This window comes from Tinamus guttatus, unplaced genomic scaffold, assembly GCF_059628265.1.
Source record: "Tinamus guttatus ecotype Peru unplaced genomic scaffold, ASM5962826v1 Tinamus_guttatus_pri_ptg001307l, whole genome shotgun sequence".
NCBI lineage: Eukaryota > Metazoa > Chordata > Aves > Tinamiformes > Tinamidae > Tinamus > Tinamus guttatus.
Window position 1 is genome coordinate 8435 of NW_028289841.1, and position 23539 is coordinate 31973.

Consider the following 23539-nt stretch of genomic DNA (forward strand, 5'->3'; position numbering starts at 1 on the left):
CGGGATCCCGGCTCCCGGCGCCCTTAGCTTCCGTAGTGCATCGTGTTGGTGGTGATGGACATGGGAGACGCCATGGAGATGGCCGGGCCGCCCATGGTGAACTGGCTGTTGAGGGGGTAGTGGGCGCTGCCGCCGGCGCCGCTCTGCCCGCCGGAGCCGCCTGCGGAAGGAGCGGGAAGGGCGGGATGAGCGGGAGGCGGCGGCGGCGGCGCCGCGGCGCGGCCGGCGGGACGCGGCGGTACCTTGGACGATGCCGGTGCTCATGATGGAGCCCATCCTGGAGTGCGTGTGGTTCACGATGCCGGTGTTGGCTGCGGAGCGAGCGGAGGCGGCTGAGGGCGGCCGGGCGGCCCGGCTCCCCCCGCCGCACCGGGAACGGGAATGGGGCGGGAGCGGGGGCCAGAGCCGCCCCCGCACCGGCGCCGGCGGCGAGGCCGGGCCGGAGCCTCCCGGGAGCCTCCCGGGGCGCTTCCCGGGCGGCCGCTCACCTAGAGGGATGAGGTTGTTGTGGGCGACGTTGGAGCCGCCGGCGATGACGCTGCTCAGGTCGTAGGCGGCCGGCATCCCTGTGCCGGGAGGAAGAGGAGCGGGAGGAAGGGCGGGAGGAGGGGGAGGAAGAGCGGGAAGAAAAGGAAGGGCGGGAGGAGGGGGAGGAAAAGTGGGAGGTGGAGAAGGAAAAGCAGGAGGAGGAAGAGCAGGAGGAGGGAGCAGGAGGAGGGAGCAGGAGGAGGAGGAAAAGCAGGAGGAGGAGGAGGTGGAGAAGGAAGAACAGGAGGAGGAGAAGGAGGAGGAAGAGCGGGAGAAGGAAGAACAGGAGGAGGAGGAGGAGGAGGAAGAGCGGGAGGAGAAGGAAGAGTGGGAGGAGGAAGAGCAGCAGCAGGAGGGGGAAGAAGAGCAGGAAGAGCAGGAGGAGGAAGAGTGGGAGAAGGAAGAGCAGGAGGAGAAGGAAGAGCGGGAAGAGGGGGAGGAGGTGCAGAAGGAAGAATAGGAGGAGGAGGAGGAGGAAGAGCGGGAGGAGAAGGAAGAGTGGGAGGAGGAAGAGCAGCAGCAGGAGCGGGAGAAAGAGCAGGAGAAGGAAGAGCGGGAAGAGGGGGAAGAGGTGGAGAAGGAAGAACAGGAGGAGGAGGATGAGGAGGAGAAAGAGCGGGAGAAGGAAGAGCAGGAGGAGGAAGAGCAGGAGGAGGAAGAGTGGGAGGAGGAGGAGGAAGAGCGGGAGGACGTCAGCACCGCGGCCCAGCGCCGCATCCCGCTGAGCCGGGCGCTCCCGGCGGGCGGGAAGGGCCCGCGGCTCCGCACGCACCGGCCACGGCCATTCCCGAGCTCATGTTGTAGGAGCTGCCCGTGTTCCACATGTTCTCCGAGGGCGACGCGTAGTGGGAGCCGGGCGGCGGCGATGGCGTCGTCCCCGTGTACCTGCGGGACGGGGGGATGAGCGAGTTGGGGGGGGACGCAGGGATGGTTCCCCCCCTTCCCGGCGCGATTCCCACCTGAAAAAGGGGTTTTTCAGGTCCAGGAGGTTGCTGGACTTGGAGCCCGTCTGGTCGACCTGCGCCACGATGCTGATGTCGTAGCTCTGCCTGCGGCGGCACGGGACGGCCTGAGCGCGCGGGGACACGTGGGGACCCCAGGGACAGCGTGGAGCTTGTGGGGACCCCAGGGACAGCATGGAGCTTGTGGGGACCCGTGGGGACCCATGGGGACGTGCGGGGTCCCCCAGGACCACATGGAGCTCGCGGAGACGCATGGGGATGTGCAGGGACCCCCGGGACCACATGGAGCTCACGGGGACCCCTGGGACCGCATGGAGCTTGTGGGGACACATGGGGACACACGGGGTCCCCCAGGACCGCATGGAGCTCGCGGGGACATGTGAGGACCCCGGGGACTGCATGGAGCTCGTGGGGACACTCTGAGCTCATGGGGACACTCTGAGCTCACGGGGACACACAGGGTCCCCAAGTGCCACCATGAGCTCATGGGGACACATGCCAAGCTCACGGGGATATTCTGAGCTCGCAGGGACACACAGGGTCCCCGAGGGCCACCATGAGCTCGGGGGGACACTCTGAGCTCGCGGGGACACACAGGGTCCCCAAGGGCCACCATGAGCTCACGGGGACACTCTGAGCTCGCGGGGACACACAGGGTCCCCAAGGGCCACAATAAGCTCACGGGGACATGCTCCAAGCTCGCAGGGACACACAGGGTCCCCAAGGGCCACCACGAGCTCATGGGGACACTCTGAGCTCGCAGGGACACACAGGGTCCCCAAGGGCCACCATGAGCTCGGGGGGAAACTCTGAGCTCGCAGGGACACACAGGGTCCCCAAGGGCCACCACGAGCTCATGGGGACACTCTGAGCTCGCGGGGACACACCGGGTCCCCGAGGGCCACAATAAGCTCATGGGGACACTGAGCTCATGGGCACACTCAGGGTCCCCGACGGCCACCATGAGCTCACGGGGACACTCTGAGCTCGCGGGGACACACAGGGTCCCCGAGGGCCACCATGAGCTCACGGGGACACATGCCAAGCTCACAGGGACACACAGGGTCCCCAAGGGCCACAATAAGCTCACGGGGACATGCGCCAAGCTCGCGGGGACACACAGGGTCCCCGAGGGCCACCATGAGCTCACGGGGACACTCTGAGCTCGCGGGGACACACAGGGTCCCCGAGGGCCACCATGAGCTCAAGGGGACACCCAGGGCCACCCCGAGCTCGCAGGGCCCCTCCGCCCGGTGGCCGGTGGCCGCCACTCACCTCTTGTTGGCGATGAGCAGACACGTCCCCGAGAGGGTGTCACCCGCCTTGGCGAAGAGCGGCGACTGGAACAGGCAGCGCACCTGGTACCAGTGCGTGAGCGGCTCCGTGGGCGCCGTCGAGAGCCACACGGTCATGCTGCGGGGACAGCAGGGGACAGGGGGTGGCACCGGGCGCGCACGGTAGCACCGGGAGCCCGCGGCGGCATCCGGACCACGCGGTGGCACCAGGAGCACGGTGACATCACCGGGAGTGCGTGGCGTCACCCGGAACACGCGGTGGCACCCAGAGCACGGTGGCACCGGAGCGCGGTGGCACCGGAGCGCATGGCAGCACCCGGAGCGCGGCGGCACTGGGAGTGCGCGACGGTACCGGGAGCGCGTGGTGGCACCAGGAATGTGGTGGCACCGGAGCACGCGGGGGCACCGGGAGCGCATGGCAGCACCCGGAGCGCGCGGCGGTGCCGGGAACACACAGCGGCACCGGGACTGCACGGCGGCACCCGGAGTGCGCGGTGACACCGGGAGCGCGCAGCGGCACCGGAGCACGCAGCGGCACCCGAAACATGGTGACACCGGGAGCGTGCGGCGGTGCCGGGAACGCACAGTGGCACCCGGAACATGGTGACACTGGGAGCGCGCGGTGGTGCCGGGAGTGCGTGGTGGCACCCGGAGCATGGTGGTACCGGAGCACGCGGTGGCACCGGGAGCGCACGGCAGCACCGGAGTGCGTGGCGGCACCCGGAGCGCGTGGTGGCACTCAGAGCATTGTGGCACCAGAACACGCAGTGGCACTGGGAGCGTGGCGGTACCGGGAGCGCGCAGCAGCACCGGAGCGCACGGCGGCACCCGGAGCACATGGTGGAACCCGGAGCACACGGCGGAACCTGGAGCGCACAGCGTCACTGGGAGCGTGTGGCATCGGGAGCGCGCGGTGGCACCGGGAGCGTGTGGCATCATCCGGAGCGCGCGGTGACACCGGGAGCGTGGTGACACCGGGAGCGTGGTGACACCGGGAGCGTGCGGCGGCACTGGGAACGCACAGCGGCACCAGAGCGCACGGCGGCACCCGGAGCGCACGGTGTCACTGGGAACATGTGGCATCGGAAGCGCGCAGTGGCACCGGGAGCATGTGGCATCATCCGGAGCGCGCGGTGGCACCGGGAGCGTGGTGACACCAGGAGCGTGCGGCGGCACCGGGAACGCACAGCGGCACCAGAGCGCACGGCGGCACCAAGAGCACGTGGCGGCACCGGGAGCACGGCGCCTGGAACGCGTGGTGGCACCGGGAGCGCACGGCGGCACCCGGAACGCGGTGGCACCCGGAGCGCGGTGGCACCTGGACCGTGGTGGCACCCGGAGCGCGCGGCGGCACCACGACGTCCCCGCGCGCTTACATGGAGCCGATGAAGGCCACGTCGAACCAGAAGGCCAGGCCGTGCACCAGCCCCGAGTGCAGCATGTGGAACTTGAAGGGGATTTCTATCCTGCAAGGAGCGCGGAGGGCGTCGGGACGATCCCGGCATCGGGACGATCCCGGCTCCGGATGTGCCGGATGCGCCCGGTGCGTCGCGCACCCACCTGTGCAAGTCGCCCTCTTTGGCTTCCAAGAAGTTCACCGTGTATTTGACCGACTTGGCCATCAGGATCCGGATGTCGAAGGTGTCCTGGGGCGAGAGGAGCGGGATGAGATCCCGGAATGCCGGCCCGGCTCCGAGGCTGCGGAGCGGCCGTGCCGGGAGGAGCTTACCACGACGGGCTGCCTGAAATACTCGTCCACGGCCGCTCCTCGGAGCGCCGAGAGGTCCACGCCGTGGAAGGACGGCTGGTACCTGCCGGGAGAAAACGGGAAAAGCTCGGGAACGGCGTCTCCGGGAAAACCGCTCGGGATGGGGCAGCACTCACCAGAAATTGGCCTTGGTGAACTGCTCCATGTAGAGCTGCTCGTCGGTGAAGGGCGCCAAGTGGACGTCGCCGATGGTGGGGAACATGTTCCCTGCGGAGGGGAGCGGAGGGGTGGGGACGCGTCCCGCGGGATTCCGGGCGGGATGGCGGCTCGGGAAGCGCGGGGGCGGCGCTCACCGCTGGGTTTCAGGTACTTCTTGGCGTGCAGGTAGCTCTCCAGCATGCGCTCGTTGAACAGCATGTAGCCCATGGGCTCCGAGATGATGACGTCCACCTGCTCCGGCAGCGACACCTCCTCCACCTTCCCGGGAATCACCACGATCCGCTCCGTCAGGTTGTTGCTCTTCACCAGCACCTGCGGACAGGCGGCGCATGGTGTCACGAGCCGTGGGGCTATAGGGGGCTATAGGGGGCACCTTGGCAGAGCCACAGGGCTATAGGGGGCTATAGGGGGCACCTTGGCAGAGCCGTGGGGCTATAGGAGGCTATAAAGCGCTATAGGGGGCACCTTGGCAGAACTATGGGGCTGTAGGGGGTTATAGGGGGCACCTTGGCAGAGTCACAGGGCTATAGGGGGCTATAGGGGCTATAGGGGCTATAGGAGGAACCCTGGCAGAGCCGCACAGCTGTAGCAGGCTATAAAGGGCTATAGGGGGCACCTTGGCAGAGCCGCAGGGCTATAGGGGGCTATAGGGGCTATAGGAGGAACCCCAGCAGAGCCACAGGGCTATAGGAGGCTATAGGAGGCACCTTGGCAGAGCCGTGGGGCTATAGGGGGCACCTTGGCAGAGCCATGGGGCTACAGGAGGCTATAGGAACTATAGGGGGCACCTTGGCAGAGCCACGGGGCTACAGGAGGCTATAGGGACTACAGGGGGCCATAAGGGGCACCTTGGCAGAGCCACAGGGCTATAGGGACTATAGGAGCTATAGGGGCACCTTGGCAGAGCCATGGGACTACAGGGGCTATAGGGAGCAGCTTGGCAGAGCCACAGGGCTATAGGGGGCACCTTGGCAGAGCTGTGGGGCTATAAGGGGCACCTTGGCAGAGCCACGGGGCTATAGGAGGCTATAGGGACTATAGGGGGCTATAGGGGGCACCTTGGCAGAGCCGTGGGGTTATAGGAGCCATAAGGGGCACCTTGGCAGAGCCACAGGGTTATAGGGACTATAGGAGCTACAGGGGCACCTTGGCAGAGCCACGGGGCTACAGGAGTCTATAGGAACTATAGGGGGCACCTTGGCAGAGCCACGGGGCTACAGGAGGCTATAGGGACTACAGGGGGCCATAAGGGGCACCTTGGCAGAGCCGTGGGGTTATAGGGACTATAGGAGCTCTAGGGGCACCTTGGCAGAGCCATGGGACTACAGGGGCTATAGGGAGCAGCTTGGCAGAGCCACAGTGCTATAGGGGGTTATAGGGGGCACCTTGGCAGAGCCGTGGGGCTATAAGGGGCACCTTGGCAGAGCCACGGGGCTATAAGAGGCTATAGGGACTATAGGGGGCTATAGGGGGCACCTTGGCAGAGCCACAGGGTTATAGGGACTATAGGAGCTATAGGGGCACCTCGGCAGAGCCATGGGACTACAGGGGCTATAGGGAGCAGCTTGGCAGAGCCATAGGGCTAGAGGGGCTATATGGGGCACCTCGGCAGAGCTGTGGGGCAATAAGGGCTATAGGAGCTATAGGGGGCACCTTGGCAGAGTCGCAGGGCTATAGGGGGTTATAGGAGGAACCCGAGCAGAGCCACAGGGGTATAGGAGGCTATAAGGGGCTATAGGGGGCACCTTGGCAGAGCCGTGGGGCTACAGGGGCTATAGGGGGCACCTTGGCAAAGCCGTGGGGCAATAACGGCTACAGGGGCTATAGAGAGCACCTCAGTAGAGCTGTGGGGCTATAGGGGCTCTAGGGAGCTATAGGGGGCACCTCAGCAGAGCCACAGGGCAATAAGGGCTATAGGAGCTATAAGGGGCACCTCAGCAGAACCACAGAGCTATAGGGACTATAGAAGCACCTCGGCAGAGCCGTGGGGCAATAAAGGCTATAGGGACTACAGGAGCTATAGGGAGCACCTCGGCAGAGCCACGGGGCTATAGGAGGCTATAAGGGACTATAGGGGCTATGGGGGGGCACCTCGGCAGAGCCGCAGGGCTATAAGGGGCTATAGGGGGCTATAAGCGGCACCTTGACAGAACCATGGGGCCATAGGAGCTATAGGAGGCACCTCACCAGAGCCATGGGGCTATAGGGGCTATAGGGAGCTATAATGTGCACCTCTACAGAACCACGGGGCTATAGGGGCTACAGGGGGCACCCCAGCAGAGCTGCAGGGCTATAGGGGGCTATAGGGAGCTCTAAGGGGCTATAGGGAGCACCCCAGCAGAGCTGCAGGGCTATAGGGGGCTATAGGGAGCTATAGGGGGCACCTCGGCGTGCTGGGCCATAGTACTGGCCTCCACCGCGTAGATCTTCCTGGCTCCGGCCTGCGCCGCGAAGAAGGACAAGATTCCGGAGCCGCAGCCGACGTCCAGGACGATCTGCAACGGAGAGGGCAACGCTGCGGCCGGAGCGTTCCCGGAGCTCCGGAGCCGCCGGGAAAGGGGCCGAGTGCTCCGAGCATTCCTGGAGCTCCGGAGCCGCCCGGGAGAGGGGCCGAGCGCTCTGAGTGTTCCCGGAGCTCCGGAGCCGCTGGGAGAGGGGCCGAGCGCTCGGAGCGTTCCCGGAGCTCCGGAGCCGGAGCTGCTCAGGGAACACGTGCTCGGAGGCGGCTCGTGTGCAGCATGTCCCGGTTATCCAGGATAAAAAAAGACCAGGGAGGAGGCAGGGAAAAGCCACAGGAGATTCCAGACAGGAAAACGCGGATTTGGCTGGAGAACGTTAACGAAGCCTCCTTATAATTCCCGTGGAAAAAACCCCGGCAGAGAAGCGGCCCGAAATCCAGTGTGGAAAGGGGGCAGGTGGGATGTTCCGTGCGCGGATCCGGGCGGGAACGCGGCTCACCTTGTCCTTGAAGTCGCTGTGGTTCTGCAGGATGGCGCGCTGGTAGGTGCCCGTCCGCACGTAATCCTGCATCATGTTCTGCTGCTGCGACAGGTACCCGTAGAACTGCGGGAATGGGAAGCGGGAATAGCGTCGGACGGCGGCCCGGCGCTCCCGGGCGGCCTCCGCGCGCCGGGAATGCTCACCTGGAAGTACTGCACGGCCGAGGACTCCTCCGTGCGCTCGCTGAACACGGAGCGCTCCGTGTTGTGCCCGCGGCAGTTCTTGAGGATGTTGTAGAAGGAGCAGAAGTCTGGAAGGGAGAGCGATCCCGGCGGGACGTCAGCGCGCTCCGGAGGCGCCGGCGGGGCGCCGGGAATGCCGGGAAGGCCGGGAACGTACCGGCCGGCGTGGCGAACTGCACGAGGACGCTGTTGCAGCCCAGCGTGACGATGAAGCTCTGCTTGCCCACGCGGCTGCACTCGGTGTCGCGCGACACAGCGCACTTGAACACGCACACGTCCTCCGCTGCGGGACACGGAGCTCGCGCCGGCCTCCCTTGCCCGGGAGCCGCCGGCCTCCGGGGCCTCCGGAGCCTCCCACATCCCTCCGGAGCCCCCCACATCCCTCCAGAGCCCCCCACATCCTTCCAGAGCCTCCGTTTTCCTCTGGAGCCTCCATATCCCTGCAGAATCTCCACTTCCCTCTGGAGCCCCCATGTCTCTGCGGAGCCCCCCACATCCCTCGGGAGCCTCCGCTTCCCTCTGGAGCCCCCAAGTTCCTGCAGAGCCTCCACTTCCCCCTGAGCCTCCACTTCCCTCTGGACCCTCCACTTCACCCCGAGCCTCCACTTCCCTCTGGAGCCCCCCCACATCCCTCCGGAGCCCCCGTTTCCCTCCGGAGCCTCCACGGCCCTGCGGAGCCTCCACTTCCCCCCAAGCCTCCACTTCCCTCCAGAGCCTCCACGTCCCTCTGGAGCCCCCACATCCCTGCAGAATCTCCACTTCCCTCTGGAGCCCCCACGTCCCTGCAGAGCCTCCGTATCCCTCTGGAGTCCCCACAGTCCTGCAGAGCCTCCACTTCCCTCCAGACCCTCCACTTCCCCCCAAGCCTCCACTCCCCTCTGGAGCCTCCATGTCCCTCTGGACCCTCCACATCTCCCTGGAGCCCCCATGACCCTCCGGAGACCCCGTTTCCCTCTGGAGCCCCCACGGCCCTGCGGAGCCTCCACGTCCCTCCGCAGCCTCCATGTCCCTCCTAGGCCTCTGCTTCCCCATGGAGCCTCCACCTCCCTCTGGAACTTCCACATCCCTCCGGAGCCTCCATTTCCCTCTGGAGCCTCCACGGCCCTGCAGAGCCTCCAGTTCCCCCCAAGCCTCCACTTTCCTCCAGAGCCTCCACCTCCCTCTGGACCCTCCACATCTCTACGGAGCCCCCCACATCCCTGCGGAGCCTACGCTTCCCTTTGCAGCCTCCATGTCCCTCCCGAGCCATTGCTTCCCCGTGGAGCCTCCACCTCCCTCTGGAGCTTCCACATCCCACCGGAGCCTCTGTTTCTCTCTGGAGTCCCCACGGCCCTGCAGAGCCTCCACTTCCCTGCGGCGCCTCCACGGCCCTAGGGAGCCCCCATGCCCCAGCGGAGCCTCCACATCCCTCCAGAGCCTCCATGTCCCTCTGGAGCCCCCACGTTCCTGCGGAGCATCCATGTCCCTCCCAAGCCTCTGCTTCCCTCTGGAGCCTCCAGATCCCTCCGGAGTTTCCATGTCCCTCCAGAGCCCCCATATCCCTGCAGAGCCTCCACTTTCCTCTGGAGTTCCCATGGCCCTGCACAGCCTCCATGTCCCTCCCGAGCCTCTGCTTCTCTAGAGCCCCCGCCTCCCTCTGGAGCCTCCACATGCCTGCAGAGCCTCCACATCCCTTTGGAGCCCCCACATCCCTGCAGAGCCTCCAATTCCCCGACCAAGCCTTCACGTCCCTGCGGAGCCTCCGCTTCCCTCTGGAGCCTCCACACCCATCCAGAGCCTCCGCATCCATCCGGAGCCCCCACATCCCTGCGGAGAAGCCTCTGCTTCCCTGTGGAGCCTCCACATCCCTGCAGAGCCCCCACATCCCTGCGGAGCCCCCACATCCCTGCGGAGCCTCCGCTTCCCTCCCCGCGTCTTTCCCAGCGGCCGGTCCCTCCTTTCCCATTTTGCCCCCCAAAACGGCGCTCCGGGACGCGCAGCCTCCACCTCGGGAGTTTTCCAGGCGTCTCCCGACCCCCTTTCCCAGGCGGAGCGGGAAGCGGCAGCGGGAACGGGCACCGGGACGCGACCCGCTTCCCGCGCTGCTCCGTAACCCAGTTCTGTCAAACCCATCCGCGCCGCCTCGGCGACGATTTTCCCTGCTTTTCCCTCCGGCTTTCCCTGCTTTTCCCCCCGATCCGCAGGGGATTTGCCTTGGAGATGAGGCCTGGGAAGGAGGGAGGGCCGGGCAAGCCCGGATCCGCATCCCAGCAAGGGCAGCGGCTGGGGAGCGGGGCGGATCCGCAGGGATCCGTACGGATCGCCTTACGGAGCGGCTCCGGCAGAGCCGGCGCTTTAAACAGCCCGACCCGGCGGCCTTCCCGGGTTTATGCGGGATAAATCCGGCGTTCCCAAGCGTGCAGATGCCCCTCGCTCTGGATCAAGGCTCCCACGGCCAAGAAGGGACTTTCCAGGATCCCGGAGCGCTCCCGGATCCAATCCCGAGGACGGCGCTCCCAAAACGATGGAGTGTTTCCTCCGGGATGGGCCCGAAAGAGGGAGAGCCCTGAGCTCGGCCACGGAGCAGGGATGGGAATGGGAGCATCCCGGCGCGGATCGGAGCATCCCGGGAAGCCTCCGCGGCTCCGGGCGCCGCTCCATGAAATGCAAATTCCGCCCATCCCCGTGGGGCCCCCGGGTCCTTTGTGAGGATCAAAGGGGGCAGCAGTGGCGCTCCGGGCTTCCCGGCCGCTGAAAAGCCGGGATCATTCCCAGGGATCGCGGCCTCCGCAGCTCCCCCGCCTTCCCGGGCGGCACAAAGGCTCGGAGCGCTGGGAAGAGGGGGGTTATCCGAGAGCTCGGCTGTGCTGGGAATGCCGGAACGAGCGCGGGAGTGCTCCAAGAGCAGCATTCCTGCTATCCCAGGGTTGTACGGGAGAGATCCGTGCACCAAGCGACCCCAAATTCCCTCAAAATTCCCACAAAGTGCTCGCCCTGCAGGGTCTCAACATCCCACAGGGAAAACTCATGGATAAGGAGCCTGTGCAGGGCCGAGCGCTGCCATTCCCGTCTCTCCGAAGTGTCCCAGATTCGGCCTTGTCCTGCTTTTAGCATCCCGGGAGCCGGAGCTCCGGGAATCTCAGAGCCCCGATCCCGCATGTGCGGCAAAGGCCGCCGAATTCCCAAGGGAAAAGAGCAGGGAGCTTCATCAGAGCCGCCATGGGAAGATCCCGGACAAAACCAAGCGGGATCCGGGACACCTCGGAGCAGGGAGCTGCTTTAAAAAGAAAAATCGGGATCTGGGATTAATTTGTGGAAAACAAAATCAGCTCCGTTGCCACTGGAAAAAGGCACAAGGGAGGAATTCCACAAGGAGTCGAGATCGGACAATGAGCCGGCACCTCCGCAGACTTCCCTATTCCGGTTGTCTCGGAAGCGGATCCCTCTCCGGAGGGGAATCTTCACCTCCCAGCACCCCTTTAATCATCGGGAATTAACCCGCGAGAGCCCCGGAGCGGGAATCCCGCTCCCAAGGAAAAGAGGGTGGATTAAAGCACCCGGCGACGGACACAGAGCGGATAATCCCGGCAAATCCCCCCGCGGCGCGAAAGGGATCGTTCCGAGGGGAACGCGGCCGGAGCGGGAGCTGCGGATCGCCCGGAAGGTCACGGGATGGAGCGGGAAGGAAGGAACCGGCTCCCGGCGCTTCCCGCCCCTCGGCGCCGGGAGGAGGTTTCCGGCGGCGCGGAGCAGGGAAGGAAGTCCCGGGCGGCCGGAATTCCGCGGGTTGGGAAAACAAAGGCGGAGCGCGGCCGGCATCGGCACGTGCGAACGCCCGGAGCGGCCGGCATCGATCCGGAGGGAACGGCCAGGAAAAGCTCCTGTTTTCCATGAGCTCCTCCATTCCCGTCATCCCTGCATCCGTCCCCCCATTCCCATCCCGGATGTCACAAGGGCTCCGGACTTTGGGAATGCTGGCAAAGCCTCCCCACGCCCAGATCTCCTCACGGAGCTCCAAATGCATCTTCCCATAGGAAAAGCCTCAGGAAAGCGGATCCACAAACCAACTCTTGGGAATCCAGTAGCACCGGGATCACCGGAGCGGATCCAATCCGGATAAAGTCGATACCTGACATAGGGGGTTATCCCGACCCACCTGGTCCTTCCCAGGCACCCGGGATCATCCCGCAATGAATCCGGAGCCAGGACCACCACAACCATGACACAAAGCCTGGAATATCCAGGCTTTTGTCCCCGCGTTCCCACTCCGGAGCCGGATTTGACACAATTAACAGGAATAACGCGCTAAGGGGGACGGAATCCGATGCCTCCGGCGCCGCGCGGAGCCTCGGACCGGGAACGCCATCCGGAGCGGGCCGGAGGCAGCGGGAATGACCTCGGCTGCTTCCCTGGCTCCGGGGCTGCTCCGAGCTGGGCGGGATCCCGCCCATTCCCGGTGCTCTCCGGAGCCGCCCGCGGACGCAACAGATCCGACGGATCGGGATGCGCGGACGGAGCCAGAGGACAGGCGGGGGGCACTCCGGGCGCTCCGTCCTTGGATACCCTCCGGAAAGGCCCTCCCGGGATCGCCAGAACAATCCCGGGATCCCCCTTCCCGCCCCCTCACTCGGAGCCGCGGGGGTTCCGGAGGCTCCCGCACCCCATAGGCCCCCCCAGCCCCATAGGGGCCCCCATAGGCCCCCCCAGCCCCATAGGGCCCCCCATAGGCCCCCCCCAGCCCCATAGGGCCCCCCATAGGTCCCCCTGCCCCTAACGGAGCCCACGGGTCCAGCACGGGGGGGCTCCCGGAGCCCCCCTGCCCCACGGATGCAGCTCCCCATAGGCCTCCCCTATAGATCCAGCCCCACAGACCCAGCCTCGTATAGATCCAGCACCTCCAGAGCCTCCCCTATAGACCCAGCCCCACAGATCCCCCCACGCCCCACTATAGACCCATCCTCCACAGTCTCTCATCTCCCTATAGATCCAACCCTATAGACCTCCATCTCTCTATAGATCTAGCCCCACAGACCCCCCCACACATTTTTCCTATAGATCCAGCCCCCCATAGCCCCTCCACCTCCCTATAGATCCAGCCATATAGACCCCGCTAAATCTCTCATCTCCCTATAGATGCCACCCTATTGACTTCCCTCAGACCATCTACGTCCATCTACGTCCTTATAGATCTAAGCCTATAGATCCTCTTACCTCCCTATAGATCTAGCCCTATAAACCTCCTCCTATAGACTCCCCACCTCCCTATAGATCCAGCCCTACAAATCCTCTCATAGACCCCCCACAGCCCTATAGAAGTCTCTACCTCCCTATACATCCAACCCTATAGACTCTCTCCCATAGAGCCCCCACCTCCCTATAGACCGCCCACCTCCCTATAGATCCAGCTCTGTAGACCCCTCCCCACCTCCCTATGGATCCAGCCCTATAGACTCCCCTCACAGACCCCCCCACATCTCTGTAGACCCCCACTGACCCCCCACCTCTCTATACATCCAACCCTATAGACTCCCTACCTCCCTATAGACTCCCTACCTCCCTATAGACCCAACTCTACAGACTTCTCCACCTCCCTATAGATCCCCCCACCTCCCTATACATCCAACGCTATAGCCCCCCCCACCTCCCTACAGGCCCCCCCACCTCCCCATAGATCCAGCCCTACAGAGCCCCCACCTCCCCATAGATCCAGTCCTATAGACCCCTCCACCTCCCTACATATCCAACTCTATAGACCACCCCATCTCCAGCCCTATAGAGCCCCCACCTCCCCATAGATCCAGCTCTATACACACTCCCACCTCCCTATACATCCAAGCCTATAGACTCCCACCTCCCTATACATCCAACCCTATAGACCCCCCACCTCCCTATAGATCTAACCCTATGGACCACCCCACCTCCCTACAGATCCAGCCCTATAAACACCCCCCCACCTCCCTATACATCCAACCCTATAGAACCCCCCCACCTCCCTATAGACCCCCCACCTCCCTATACATCCAGCCCTATAGAGCCCCCACCTCCCATAGATCCGGCCCTACAGACCCCCCCCATATATCCAACTCTATAGACCCCCCACCTCCCTATACATCCAGCCCTATAGAGCCCCCACCTCCCCATAGATCCGGCCCTACAGACCCCCCCATATATCCAACTCTATAGACCCCCCCCACCTCCCTATACATCCAACCCTATAGACCCCCCCCACCTCCCCATAGATCCAGCCCTATAGAGCCCCCACCTCCCCATAGATCCAGCCCTATAGATCACCCCACCTCCCTATAGACCCCCACCTCCCTATACATCCAGCCCTATAGACCCCCCCCCCACCTCCCTATACATCCAACCCTATAGACCCCCCCACCTCCCTACAGGCCCCCCCACCTCCCCATAGATCCAACCGCACAGACCCCCCCTATAGCCCCCCCCACCTCCCCATACCCCCCCCATAGATCCAGCCCCATAGCCCCCCCCCCATCCCCAACCGGAGCCCCCCCCCCGGCCCCGTGCGGCGCCACTCACGGCTGTAGAGCGCGAGGCCGGCGCTGTCGGGCCCCGTGCGCACCTCGAGGCGCAGCGGCTGCTGCTCCTGGTGCCGCTGGATCTCGCCGTTGGCGTCGCCGATCGTGAGGAGCCGCACGCCGGCGAACACCGACACCGCGGCCATCTTGGAGCCGCCGCCGCCGCCCCCCGCGCCGCCCACACGGCCCATGGCGCCGCGCGCCGCCCCCTCGCGGCGTCGCTGCGTCACATCCGCCCGGCGGCGCCTGCGTGGTGGGGGGGGGGGAGCGACCCCTGGCGGGTGGGAGGGCGGGAGCGGAGCGGGATCGCGACAGGATGGGGCCGGGATGGGACCAGGATCGCGACAGGATGGGACTAGGATGGAGCCAGGAGACAGCCGGGATGGGACTGGGATGGAGCCAGGATGGGGCCGGGAGGGGACCTGGATCGAGGTGGGATGGGGCCGGGATAGAGCCAGGAAACAGCCGGGATGGGACTGGGATGGAGCCAGGATGGGGTCGGGAGGGGACCTGGATCGAGGTGGGATGGGGCCGGGATAGAGCCAGGAAACAGCCGGGATGGGACTGGGATGGAGCCAGGATGGGGCCGGGATGGGACCTGGATCAAGGTGGGATGGGGCCGGGATAGAGCCAGGAAACAGCCGGGATGGGACTGGGATGGAGCCAGGATGGGGCCGGGAGGGGACCTGGATCGAGGTGGGATGGGGCCGGGATAGAGCCAGGAAACAGCCGGGATGGGACTGGGATGGAGCTGGGATGGGACCGGGATGGGACCTGGATCGAGGTGGGATGGGGCCGGGATAGAGCCAGGAAACAGCCGGGATGGGACTGGGATGGAGCCAGGATGGGGCCGGGAGGGGACCAGGATGGAGCCAGGAGACAGCCGGGATGGGACTGGGATGGAGCCAGGATGGGACCTGGATCAAGGTGGGATGGGGCCGGGATAGAGCCAGGAAACAGCCGGGATGGGACCGGGATGGAACCAGGATGGAGCCAGGATGGGACCTGGATGGAGGCGGAATGGGTCCGGGATAGAGCCAGGATCGTGACAGGATGGAGCCGGGATGGGACTAGGATGGAGCCAGGATGGAGCCAAGAGACAGCCGGGATGGGACTGGGATGGAGCCGGAATCAAGGTGGGATGGGACCAGGATGGGACCTGGATCGAGGCGGGGTGGGGCCGGGATAGAGCCAGGATCGCAACAGGATGGGACTAGGATGGAGCCAGGATGGGGCCAGGAGGGGACCAGGAGACAGCCGGGATGGGACTGGGATGGAGCCAGGATCAAGGCGGGATGGGACCTGGATCGAGACGGGATGGGGCCGGGAGACAGCCAGAATGGGGCCAGGATCGAGGTGGGATGGGGTCGGAATGGGACTGGGATCAAGGCAGGATGGGGCCGGATTGAGACCAAGATGGAACAGGGATAGAGCTGGGATGGGACCGGGATTGAGGCAGGATGGGGGCCAGGTGGGACCAGGATCAAGGCGGGATAAAACCGGGATAGAGCCAGGATGGAACTGGAATCGAGGTGGGATGGGAGCGGGGACAAAGACGGGATGATGCCAGGATGAGACCAGGCCAAAGTGGGGATAGGATCGGGATAAGATGGGAATAGAGTCGGGATGAGACTGAGATAGAGCCAGGATAATGCCAGGTTGGAACCATGATGGGACTGGGATAGAACTGGGATGGGGTTGGGAAGAGGGATAATGCCCCACGAATGGGATAACGCATTGGACAATACATTGGGAAGAAAATAATGCCCCGGGAATGGAACAAAGCACCAGGCAACACAGCGGGAATAGGACACCGGGAATGTTGCAAGGCACCAGGCAAGCCAGTGGGAACAGGGAGCTGGCACCGGGAATGGGGCCCCGGAACGTGATCCACGATTGTCCCGGAGCAAAGGCCTTTATTGAGCCCGGAGCGGCCCCCTGGCTCCGTGTCCGTTGGGATGCGGCCGCGGCAGCGCTAAACCTCGCTCTTTTCCTGGAAAAAGACACAAAAACAGGGAAGACAAAGGCGTGAGCAGCCGGATGGAGCTCGGTGCTGTCCATCCTTCCCCTGCCGTCCTGCTCCTATCCAGCCGGGAAAGCCCTCGGAGCCGGAGCCAGGCCTCCTCCCAGCCTGGGAAAGGCTGTGCCGGCCACCTCGGAGCTGCCGGGAATCTGGGATTCACTGGGGTCACATGAGAGCCTTGGAGGTGCTGGAGCGCGGCGGCTCCGGGATGTTCCCTCCTCCGGAGCGGCCACGCTTGGCTCCCGGTGTCCATCCTGCTCTTGGGAATGCAGGGATGGGCCGGGCGCCGCGGCCGGATCCACATCCCATTCCCAGCACCGGCGCCACTCACCACGGAGCTGCCCTGAGCGCAGAAATCCAAGGAAAACTCTGTGGGACAAAAATCCGGGAGCGTCAGCGGGAAGCCGAGCCGGAGCGTTTCCCACCTCGGCACGCGGCTGTCGGGACTCACCGCTCCCGGGATGTCGCTGCTCATTCCGGCGTGATTCCTGGGCCCTGCAAAGCGAAGCCGGTGACATTCCAGCAATGGCAACACCCCCGGATCCCTATGGATGCGGGGAGGTGCCGGCGCTCACCTCTTTGCCTGCCGAATCCTGGCTTTGCCTGCCAAGGAAGGAAGGAGATGGATGCAGCGGATCCCCCCGGATATCCGAGGGTACCTTAGACCCATCCGGCCAAATCCCTGCTCCATTTTTCTGGAATTTGCTGGACTGAGGGGGAAGGAGGAGTGGAATCACCCGGAATTCGCACCTCGCCAGGCCAGCGCCGCCAGCGCCGCCGCCAACAGCGCGAATCCGGCGGCGCCCAGAGCCACCGGGATGATCCAGGAGCGAGCTGGGAAGCGGAGGGAAAGGCTGCCGTCATCCCGGAGCGCTCGGAAGGAGCCCGGATCCCTCCTCGGATATCCGGCGGGATCCGCGTGCCGTTACCTTCCCGCAGGGTCTCCGGCGGCAGCGGCGGCGGCGCTTGGCTGGGCACGACCGGAGCGTCGCAGCCGGATGAGGCTGGAATGGGAAACGCGCACGGATGAGCCACGACATTCCCAGCCCCATCCCGGTCTCTCCGAGCATCCCGGCATTCCCGCACCGTTCACGGCCATGACGGCACTGAAGCGGGAGCTGAGCCAGGCGCTGCCGTTGAAGCTCCGGTAGCGGCAGCGGAAACAGGCGGAATCCGGGACGGCCTCATCCAGGATAAAGTCAGCCACATGCTGGAGCGGCGCAGCCGGGATGCTCCGCACCGGATTGCCGGGATCCGCTCCGAAGAGCTCGAAGGTGCCGCCGGAAAAGCCGCGCGGAGCAAAGCAATGGATACGCAGGGAGCCCCCGGAATCTCCGGAGAGCAGCCCGAGCGGCGCCGGCAACAGGGAAAGCTCCGGAGCTGCCGACGCTCCTGCGGGAAAACAAGGAGGATGAGGGTGGGCGCCCGGCACGGCGGGATGGGAGGGAATGGGAAAAGGGAAACGCACCGGCCACGAGGAAAAGCAGCTTCATCAGCACCATCGTCATCCTCCGGAGAGGCCGCAGACGGGCGACGTTCCGGGGAGAAAAGGAGAAGTTTTGGCTCGCGGAGAAGCTGCGCGAGGCCGGAAGGAAGCGGCTCACGCCGGGATTGCAGTTTGGGGTCATCCCACCCCAAAAGGGCTGTTTCCAGCCCCGAAACTGCCGCGTCCCGCGGGGCCGCTCCGGGTTATCCCGGCGTTCCGAGGAGGAGCCGGGGGCGCTTGGCGTGCCGGAAAGCGGGAGACAGGAATTCGCGTGGGATTCCCTGTATCTGCCCCACAGGCCCCTATATCTGCCCCACAGACCCCTATATCTGCCCCATAGGCTCCCAGAGCTGCCCTCTATTCCCATATCTGCCCCGCAGGCCCCTATATTTGCCCCACGACCCCCATATCGGCCCCACAGGCCCCTAGAGCTGCCCCATAGGCCCCCAGAACTGCCCTCTATCCCCATATCTGCCCCGCAGGCCCCTATATTTGCCCCACAACCCCCATATTGGTCCCACAGGCCCCTAGAGCTGCCCCATAGGCCCCCAGAACTGCCCTCTATCCCCATATCTGCCCTGCAGGCCCCTCTATCTGCCCCACAACCCCCATATCGGCCCCACAGGCCCCTAGAGCTGCCCCATAGGCCCCCAGAACTGCCCTCTATCCCCATATCTGCCCTGCAGGCCCCTCTATCTGCCCCACAACCCCCATATCGGCCCCACAGGCCCCTAGAGCTGCCCCCCAAAGCCCTAAACCTGCTCCACAGCCTCACAACCTGCCCCATAACCCCCCATAACTGCCCCATAGGCCCCCATATCTGCCCCCCCAAGGCCCTAGAGCTGCCCCACAACATCCTCAACTGCCCCAGGGCCCCTATATCCACCCCGTGGCCCCCATAACTGCCCCATAGGCCCCTATATCTGCTCTTTACCCCCATATCTGCCCCATAGACCCCTATATCTGCCCCACAGGCCCATATATCTGCCCCACAGGCCCATATGTCTGCTCCATAGGCCCCTATATCTGCCCCACAGGCCCCTACAGCTGCCCCACTGGCCTCATATCTGCCCCACAAGCCCCTATATCTGCCCTCCACCCCCATAATCACCCCACAGATTATCCCACAGATATGGGATCTGCCCCATAGACCCCCATATCTGCCCCACAAGCCCCTATATCTGCTCTCCACCCCCATATCTGCCCCATAGACCCCCATATCTGCCCCACAGGCCCCTATATCTGCTCTCCACCCCCATATCTGCCCCATAGACCCCCATATCTGCCCCACAAGCCCCTATATCTGCTCTCCACCCCCATATCTGCCCCATAGACCCCCATATCTGCCCCACAGGCCCCTATTTGCCCTCCAAGGCCATAGAGTTGCGCCCGAACCCCCCACCCGCCCCCTCTCTACGGCCCCGCCCGCAGGGCACTGTGGGAACTCGGCTGCCCTAGGGGGCGGAGCCAGCGCCTCAGCCGCCGCACGACGCCCATTGGACGGCGCCAAAAGCGCGGGAGGGAGTGGCTCCACCAATGAGGAGCCAGAGGGGGCGGGGACGAAGCGTCGCAGCCAATGAGCTATGAGGAGGCGGGGCGGCACGCGGAGGGGGCCTGGCCGCTCTCGAGGACCCCCTCCCCGGCGGGGTGTCCGCGGCGGCGCCTGCGAGGAGCCGCCGCGCAGGCGCGAGCAGCGGGGCCGGCTCCCACCTCAGGCGCGCGGCGCGGGCGGCCCCGTCGCCCTTAAAGGCGCAGCGCGCGGCAATGGCGGCGCCCTGGCTGTGGCTGCTGGCGCTGTGGGCCGCACCGGGAGCCGCGGAGCCGCCTCCCGCCGACGCGGAGATCACGTTCGTGCTGCCCGCGGGGCGGCGGGAGTGCTTCTACCAGAGCGCGCCCGCCAACGCCTCCATGGAGGCCGAGTACCAGGTGCGGCGGCACCGGAAAGGAGCGGGGCGGCACCGGGAGGGGGCGGGATCAACGGAAGTCGGTTCCGGGGCGGGGCCTCCCTAGGTCGGTGTTGGGGGCGGGGCTCGAAGGACTCGGTACCGCGAGGGGGCGGGGCCATATGAGGGCGGTACCACGAAGGGGCGGGGTCAAGGGAGGTGGGTACCGGAAGGGCGGGGCCAGCGGGGGGGCGGGGCAGACTGAGGCCCGGCCCGGGAGGGGCGGAGCCGGCATCGGGAGGGAGGGGTGGGGCTTCGGGAGGCCGATCCCGAGGGGCGGGGCCAGAGGAGGTCAGCGTTGAGGGGCGGGGCGGTACCGGGAGGGGGCGGGGCCTGGGAAATGGGTGCCGGGGAGGGGCGGGGCCGTAGGAGGTGGGTACCGGGAGGGGGGAGGGGTCAGAAGAGGTCGGTGTCAGGGGGCGGGGCCTAAGGAGGCCGATTTGGGGGGCGGGGCTAGAGGTGGTCGGGACGGGGAGGGGCGGGGCTAATGTAGGCGGTGTCTGAAGGGGCGGGGCCTGTTCTGGGAGGGGGCGGGGCTTGGGGTCGGTACGGGGAGGGGGCGGGGCCAGGGAGTCTGGAAGCGGCGGGGGGGGGGCGCGTTTTCCCATGGGGATTTGGAGGGTTTTGGTGAAGATTTTGGGGTGAAACGGGGGGGATTTGGGGCCGTGTCCCCCCCCCTCCAGGTGATCGGCGGCGCCGGCCTCGACGTCGACTTCTCCCTCGAGAGCCCCTCGGGGCGGCTGCTGGTCAGCGAGCGGCGCCGCGCGGACGGGCTGCACACGTGAGCGGCCCCGGCGTCCCCAACGTGTCCCCGACATGTCCCCAGGGCGTCCCCAACGTGTCCCCAGGGCGTCCCCAACGTGTCCCCAATGTCCTCGTGTGTTCCCAATGTCCCAACGTGCCCCCAGTGAGTCCCCAACGCGTCCACAATGCGTGTCCTCCACATCCCAACGTGTCCCCAGCGCGTCCCCAATGTCCTGGTGTGTCCCCAACGTGTCCACAGTGTGTCCGCCAATGTGTTCCCAATGTCCCCAGCGTGTCCCAAACGTCCCCAGTGGCCCAGTGTGTCCCCAACATCCCAACATGTCCCCATTGTGTCCTCAGTGTCCCCCCACGGTGTCCCTGCTGTGTCCTGCCAATGTCCCCACAGTGTCCCCTATGTCCTCCCCATGTCCCTGCCGTGTCCTCTCCTGTCCCTGCCATGTCCCCACGGTGTCTCTGTGCCCCCCTGATGTCCCCACCGTGCCCCCATGGTGTCCCCATGGTGTCCCTGTGTCCCCCGAAGTCCCCCCCGTGTCCCTGCGGTGTCCGCACGGCGTCCCCATGTCCCCATGGTGTCCCGTGTATCCTCCCCATGTCCCTGCTGTGTCCCCATGTCCCCCTGATATCTGCCACCGTGTCCCCATGGTGTCCCTGCTGTGTCCTCCCCTGTCCCTGCCTGTGTCCCCATGTCCCCCATGTCCTCCCCATGTCCCCATGTCCTACCTGTGTCCCCACGGTGTCCCCGTGTCCCCCAATATCCCCCACTGTCCCTGCCGTGTCCTCCCCCTGTCCCTGCCATGTCCCCACGGTGTCCCTGTGTCCCCATGGTGTCCCCCATGTCCCCGCTGTGTCCCTGTGTCCTGCCTGTGTCCCCACGGTGTCCCCATGTCCCCCAGTATCCCCCACTGTGTCCCTGCGTGTCCCCACAGTGTCCCCATGTCCCCACGGTGTCCCCCATGTCCCCGCTGTGTCCCTGTGTCCTGCCTGTGTCCCCACGGTGTCCCCGCATCCCCCTGATATCCCCGCCGTGTCCCCGTAGTGTTCCTGCCCTGTCCTCCCCCTGTTCCTGCTGTGTCCCCGACGGTGTCCCCATGTCCTCCCCATGTCCCCGTGTCCTATGTCCCCACGGTGTCCCCGCGCCCGCAGCGTGGAGCCCACGGAGGCTGGCGACTACCGGCTCTGCTTCGACAACTCCTTCAGCGCCGTCTCCGAGAAACTCGTGTTCTTCGAGCTGCTCCTGGACGGAGCCCACGGGGACGGGGACGGGGACGGGGACGCCTGGCTGGAGGCGGCCGAGCCCGAGGACGCGCTGGACGTCAAGATCCAGGACATCAAGGTGGGGGGTGATCCCGACGGGAGCGGGGAATGAGCCCGACCTGGGGGGAATGATCCCAGTGGGAACGGGGAATGATCCTGGTGAGAGGGGGATGAGCCCAACTGGAAGGGGGAATGAGCCCGACCCGGGGGGAATGATCCTGGTGAGAGGGGGATGATCCCAACTGGAGCAGGGAATGAGCCCAACCTGGGGGGGAATGATCCTGGGTGAGAGGGGGATGATCCCGACTGGAGCAGGGAATGAGCCTGACCTAGGGGGAATGATCTCAATGGGAACGGGGAATGATCCTGGTGAGAGGGGGATGATCCCGACTGGAAGGGGGAATGAGCCCGAGCCGGGGGGAATGATCCTGGTGAGAGAGGGATGATCCCGACTGGAGCAGGGAATGAGCCCGACCCAGGGTAGGGAATGATCCTGGTCAGAGGAGGATGATCCTGACTGGAGCAGGGAATGAGCCCGACCTAGGGGGGAATGATCCCGGTCAGAGCGGGATGATCCCAACTGGAAGGGGGAATGAGCCCGACCCGGGGGGAATGATCCTGGTGAGAGGGGGATGATCCCAACTGGAGCAGGGAATGAGCCCGACCTAGGGGGGAATGATCCCGGTCAGAGGGGGATGATCCCGACCCGGAGGAGGAGGAATGATCCTGGCAAGAGAGGGATGATCCCAAGGGGAGGGGGCAATGATCCCAGGGAGAGGGGGATGATCCCAATTGGAGCAGGGAATGATCCCGACTGGAGCAGGGAATGAGCCCAACTCGGGGGGGAATGATCCTGGTGAGAGGGGGATGATCCCAACTGGAGCAGGGAATGAGCCCGACCCAGGGTGGGGAATGATCCTGATCAGAGGGGGATGATCCCGACCTGGAGGAGGAGGAATGATCCTGGCAAGAGAGGGATGATCCCAACGGGAGGGGGCAATGATCCCAGCGAGAGGGATCCCAGGGAGAGGGGGATGATCCCAATCAGAGCGGGGAATGATCCTGGCAAGAGAGAGATGATCCCGACTTGGGAAGGGGGAATGATCCTGGTGAGGGGAGGATGATCCCGGCCTGGGGCAGGGAATGATCCCAGCCTGGGGTGGGGGGAATGATCCCGGTGAGTGGGGGGATGATCCTGGCAAGAAGGAGCGATGATCCTAGCTGGGGGGAAGGATGATCCTGGGAGGGATGATGATCCCGGCAGAGGGGAACAACCTCGGTAAGAAAGAGGGATGATCCTGGCAGAGGGGGACAATCCCGGCAAGAAGGGGGGATGATCCCAGCAGGGGGGACAATCCAGGCAGGAAAAGGGTGATCCCGGCCTGGAGAGGGGAGGCCGACGATCCCGTCCGGGGGCCTCCCGCGTTCCCGCAGGAATCCATCGAGACCATGCGGAGCCGGCTGGAGCGGAGCATCCAGATGCAGGCGCTGCTGCGGGCGTTCGAGGCGCGCGACCGCAAGCTCCAGGAGAGCAACCGGGGCCGCGTGGACTTCTGGTCGGCCGTGAACCTGGGAGCGCTGCTCCTCGTGGCGCTGCTCCAGGTCTACACCCTGCGGAGCCTCTTCCAGGAGCCGCGGCGCCTGCGGACGTGA

At 65.4% G+C, this 23539-nt stretch overlaps 3 protein-coding genes across 3 annotated transcripts; 1 reads left to right on the top strand and 2 right to left on the bottom strand.

Annotated features, from left to right (window-relative positions):
• Nucleotides 1-20: 20 nt before the first annotated feature.
• CARM1 (coactivator associated arginine methyltransferase 1) lies at nt 21-14585 on the bottom strand. Its single transcript, XM_088538979.1, has 16 exons — nt 14417-14585; nt 8052-8177; nt 7856-7962; nt 7671-7775; nt 7097-7207; nt 4847-5024; nt 4670-4760; nt 4515-4596; nt 4346-4431; nt 4162-4251; nt 2766-2903; nt 1488-1577; nt 1301-1413; nt 489-566; nt 243-311; nt 21-160 (listed from the first exon to the last, which is right to left on the bottom strand). The coding sequence occupies exons 1-16, from the start codon at nt 14559-14561 to the stop codon at nt 24-26; spliced, it is 1746 nt and encodes a 581-aa protein (XP_088395105.1). The 5' UTR covers nt 14562-14585; the 3' UTR covers nt 21-23.
• A 1805-nt stretch (nt 14586-16390) lies between these two features.
• On the bottom strand, nt 16391-17946 carry LOC148590494 (uncharacterized). The gene is made up of 7 exons (XM_088538980.1): nt 17907-17946; nt 17507-17830; nt 17368-17442; nt 17189-17272; nt 17014-17041; nt 16849-16933; nt 16391-16408 (listed from the first exon to the last, which is right to left on the bottom strand). Exons 1-7 carry the CDS (start codon nt 17944-17946, stop codon nt 16391-16393), a joined length of 654 nt encoding a protein of 217 aa, XP_088395106.1.
• Nucleotides 17947-19656: 1710 nt separating this feature from the next.
• On the top strand, nt 19657-23539 carry TMED1 (transmembrane p24 trafficking protein 1). The gene is made up of 4 exons (XM_088538978.1): nt 19657-19850; nt 20551-20648; nt 21776-21965; nt 23321-23539. The coding sequence occupies exons 1-4, from the start codon at nt 19689-19691 to the stop codon at nt 23537-23539; spliced, it is 669 nt and encodes a 222-aa protein (XP_088395104.1). The 5' UTR covers nt 19657-19688.

Bases quoted from the DNA above. Each gene is read 5' to 3' on its own strand.
- CARM1 (XM_088538979.1), bottom strand. From the start codon at position 14,561: ATGGCCGCGGTGTCGGTGTTCGCCGGCGTGCGGCTCCTCACGATCGGC. The intron at 5,025-7,096 runs GTGCCCCCTATA...GCCTGTCCGCAG, and splicing joins CTATGGCCCAGCACGCCGAG to GTGCTGGTGAAGAGCAACAA. The intron at 4,252-4,345 runs GTGGGTGCGCGA...CGCTCCTTGCAG, and splicing joins AAAGAGGGCGACTTGCACAG to GATAGAAATCCCCTTCAAGT.
- LOC148590494 (XM_088538980.1), bottom strand. From the start codon at position 17,946: ATGACGATGGTGCTGATGAAGCTGCTTTTCCTCGTGGCCG. The intron at 17,443-17,506 runs GCTCGGAGAGAC...TTCCCATTCCAG, and splicing joins CGGTGCGGGAATGCCGGGAT to CCTCATCCGGCTGCGACGCT. The intron at 17,273-17,367 runs GTAACGGCACGC...TCCGCTTCCCAG, and splicing joins GCCGGAGACCCTGCGGGAAG to CTCGCTCCTGGATCATCCCG.
- TMED1 (XM_088538978.1), top strand. From the start codon at position 19,689: ATGGCGGCGCCCTGGCTGTGGCTGCTGGCGCTGTGGGCCGCACCGGGA. The intron at 20,649-21,775 runs GTGAGCGGCCCC...CCGCGCCCGCAG, and splicing joins CGCGCGGACGGGCTGCACAC to CGTGGAGCCCACGGAGGCTG. The intron at 21,966-23,320 runs GTGGGGGGTGAT...GCGTTCCCGCAG, and splicing joins TCAAGATCCAGGACATCAAG to GAATCCATCGAGACCATGCG.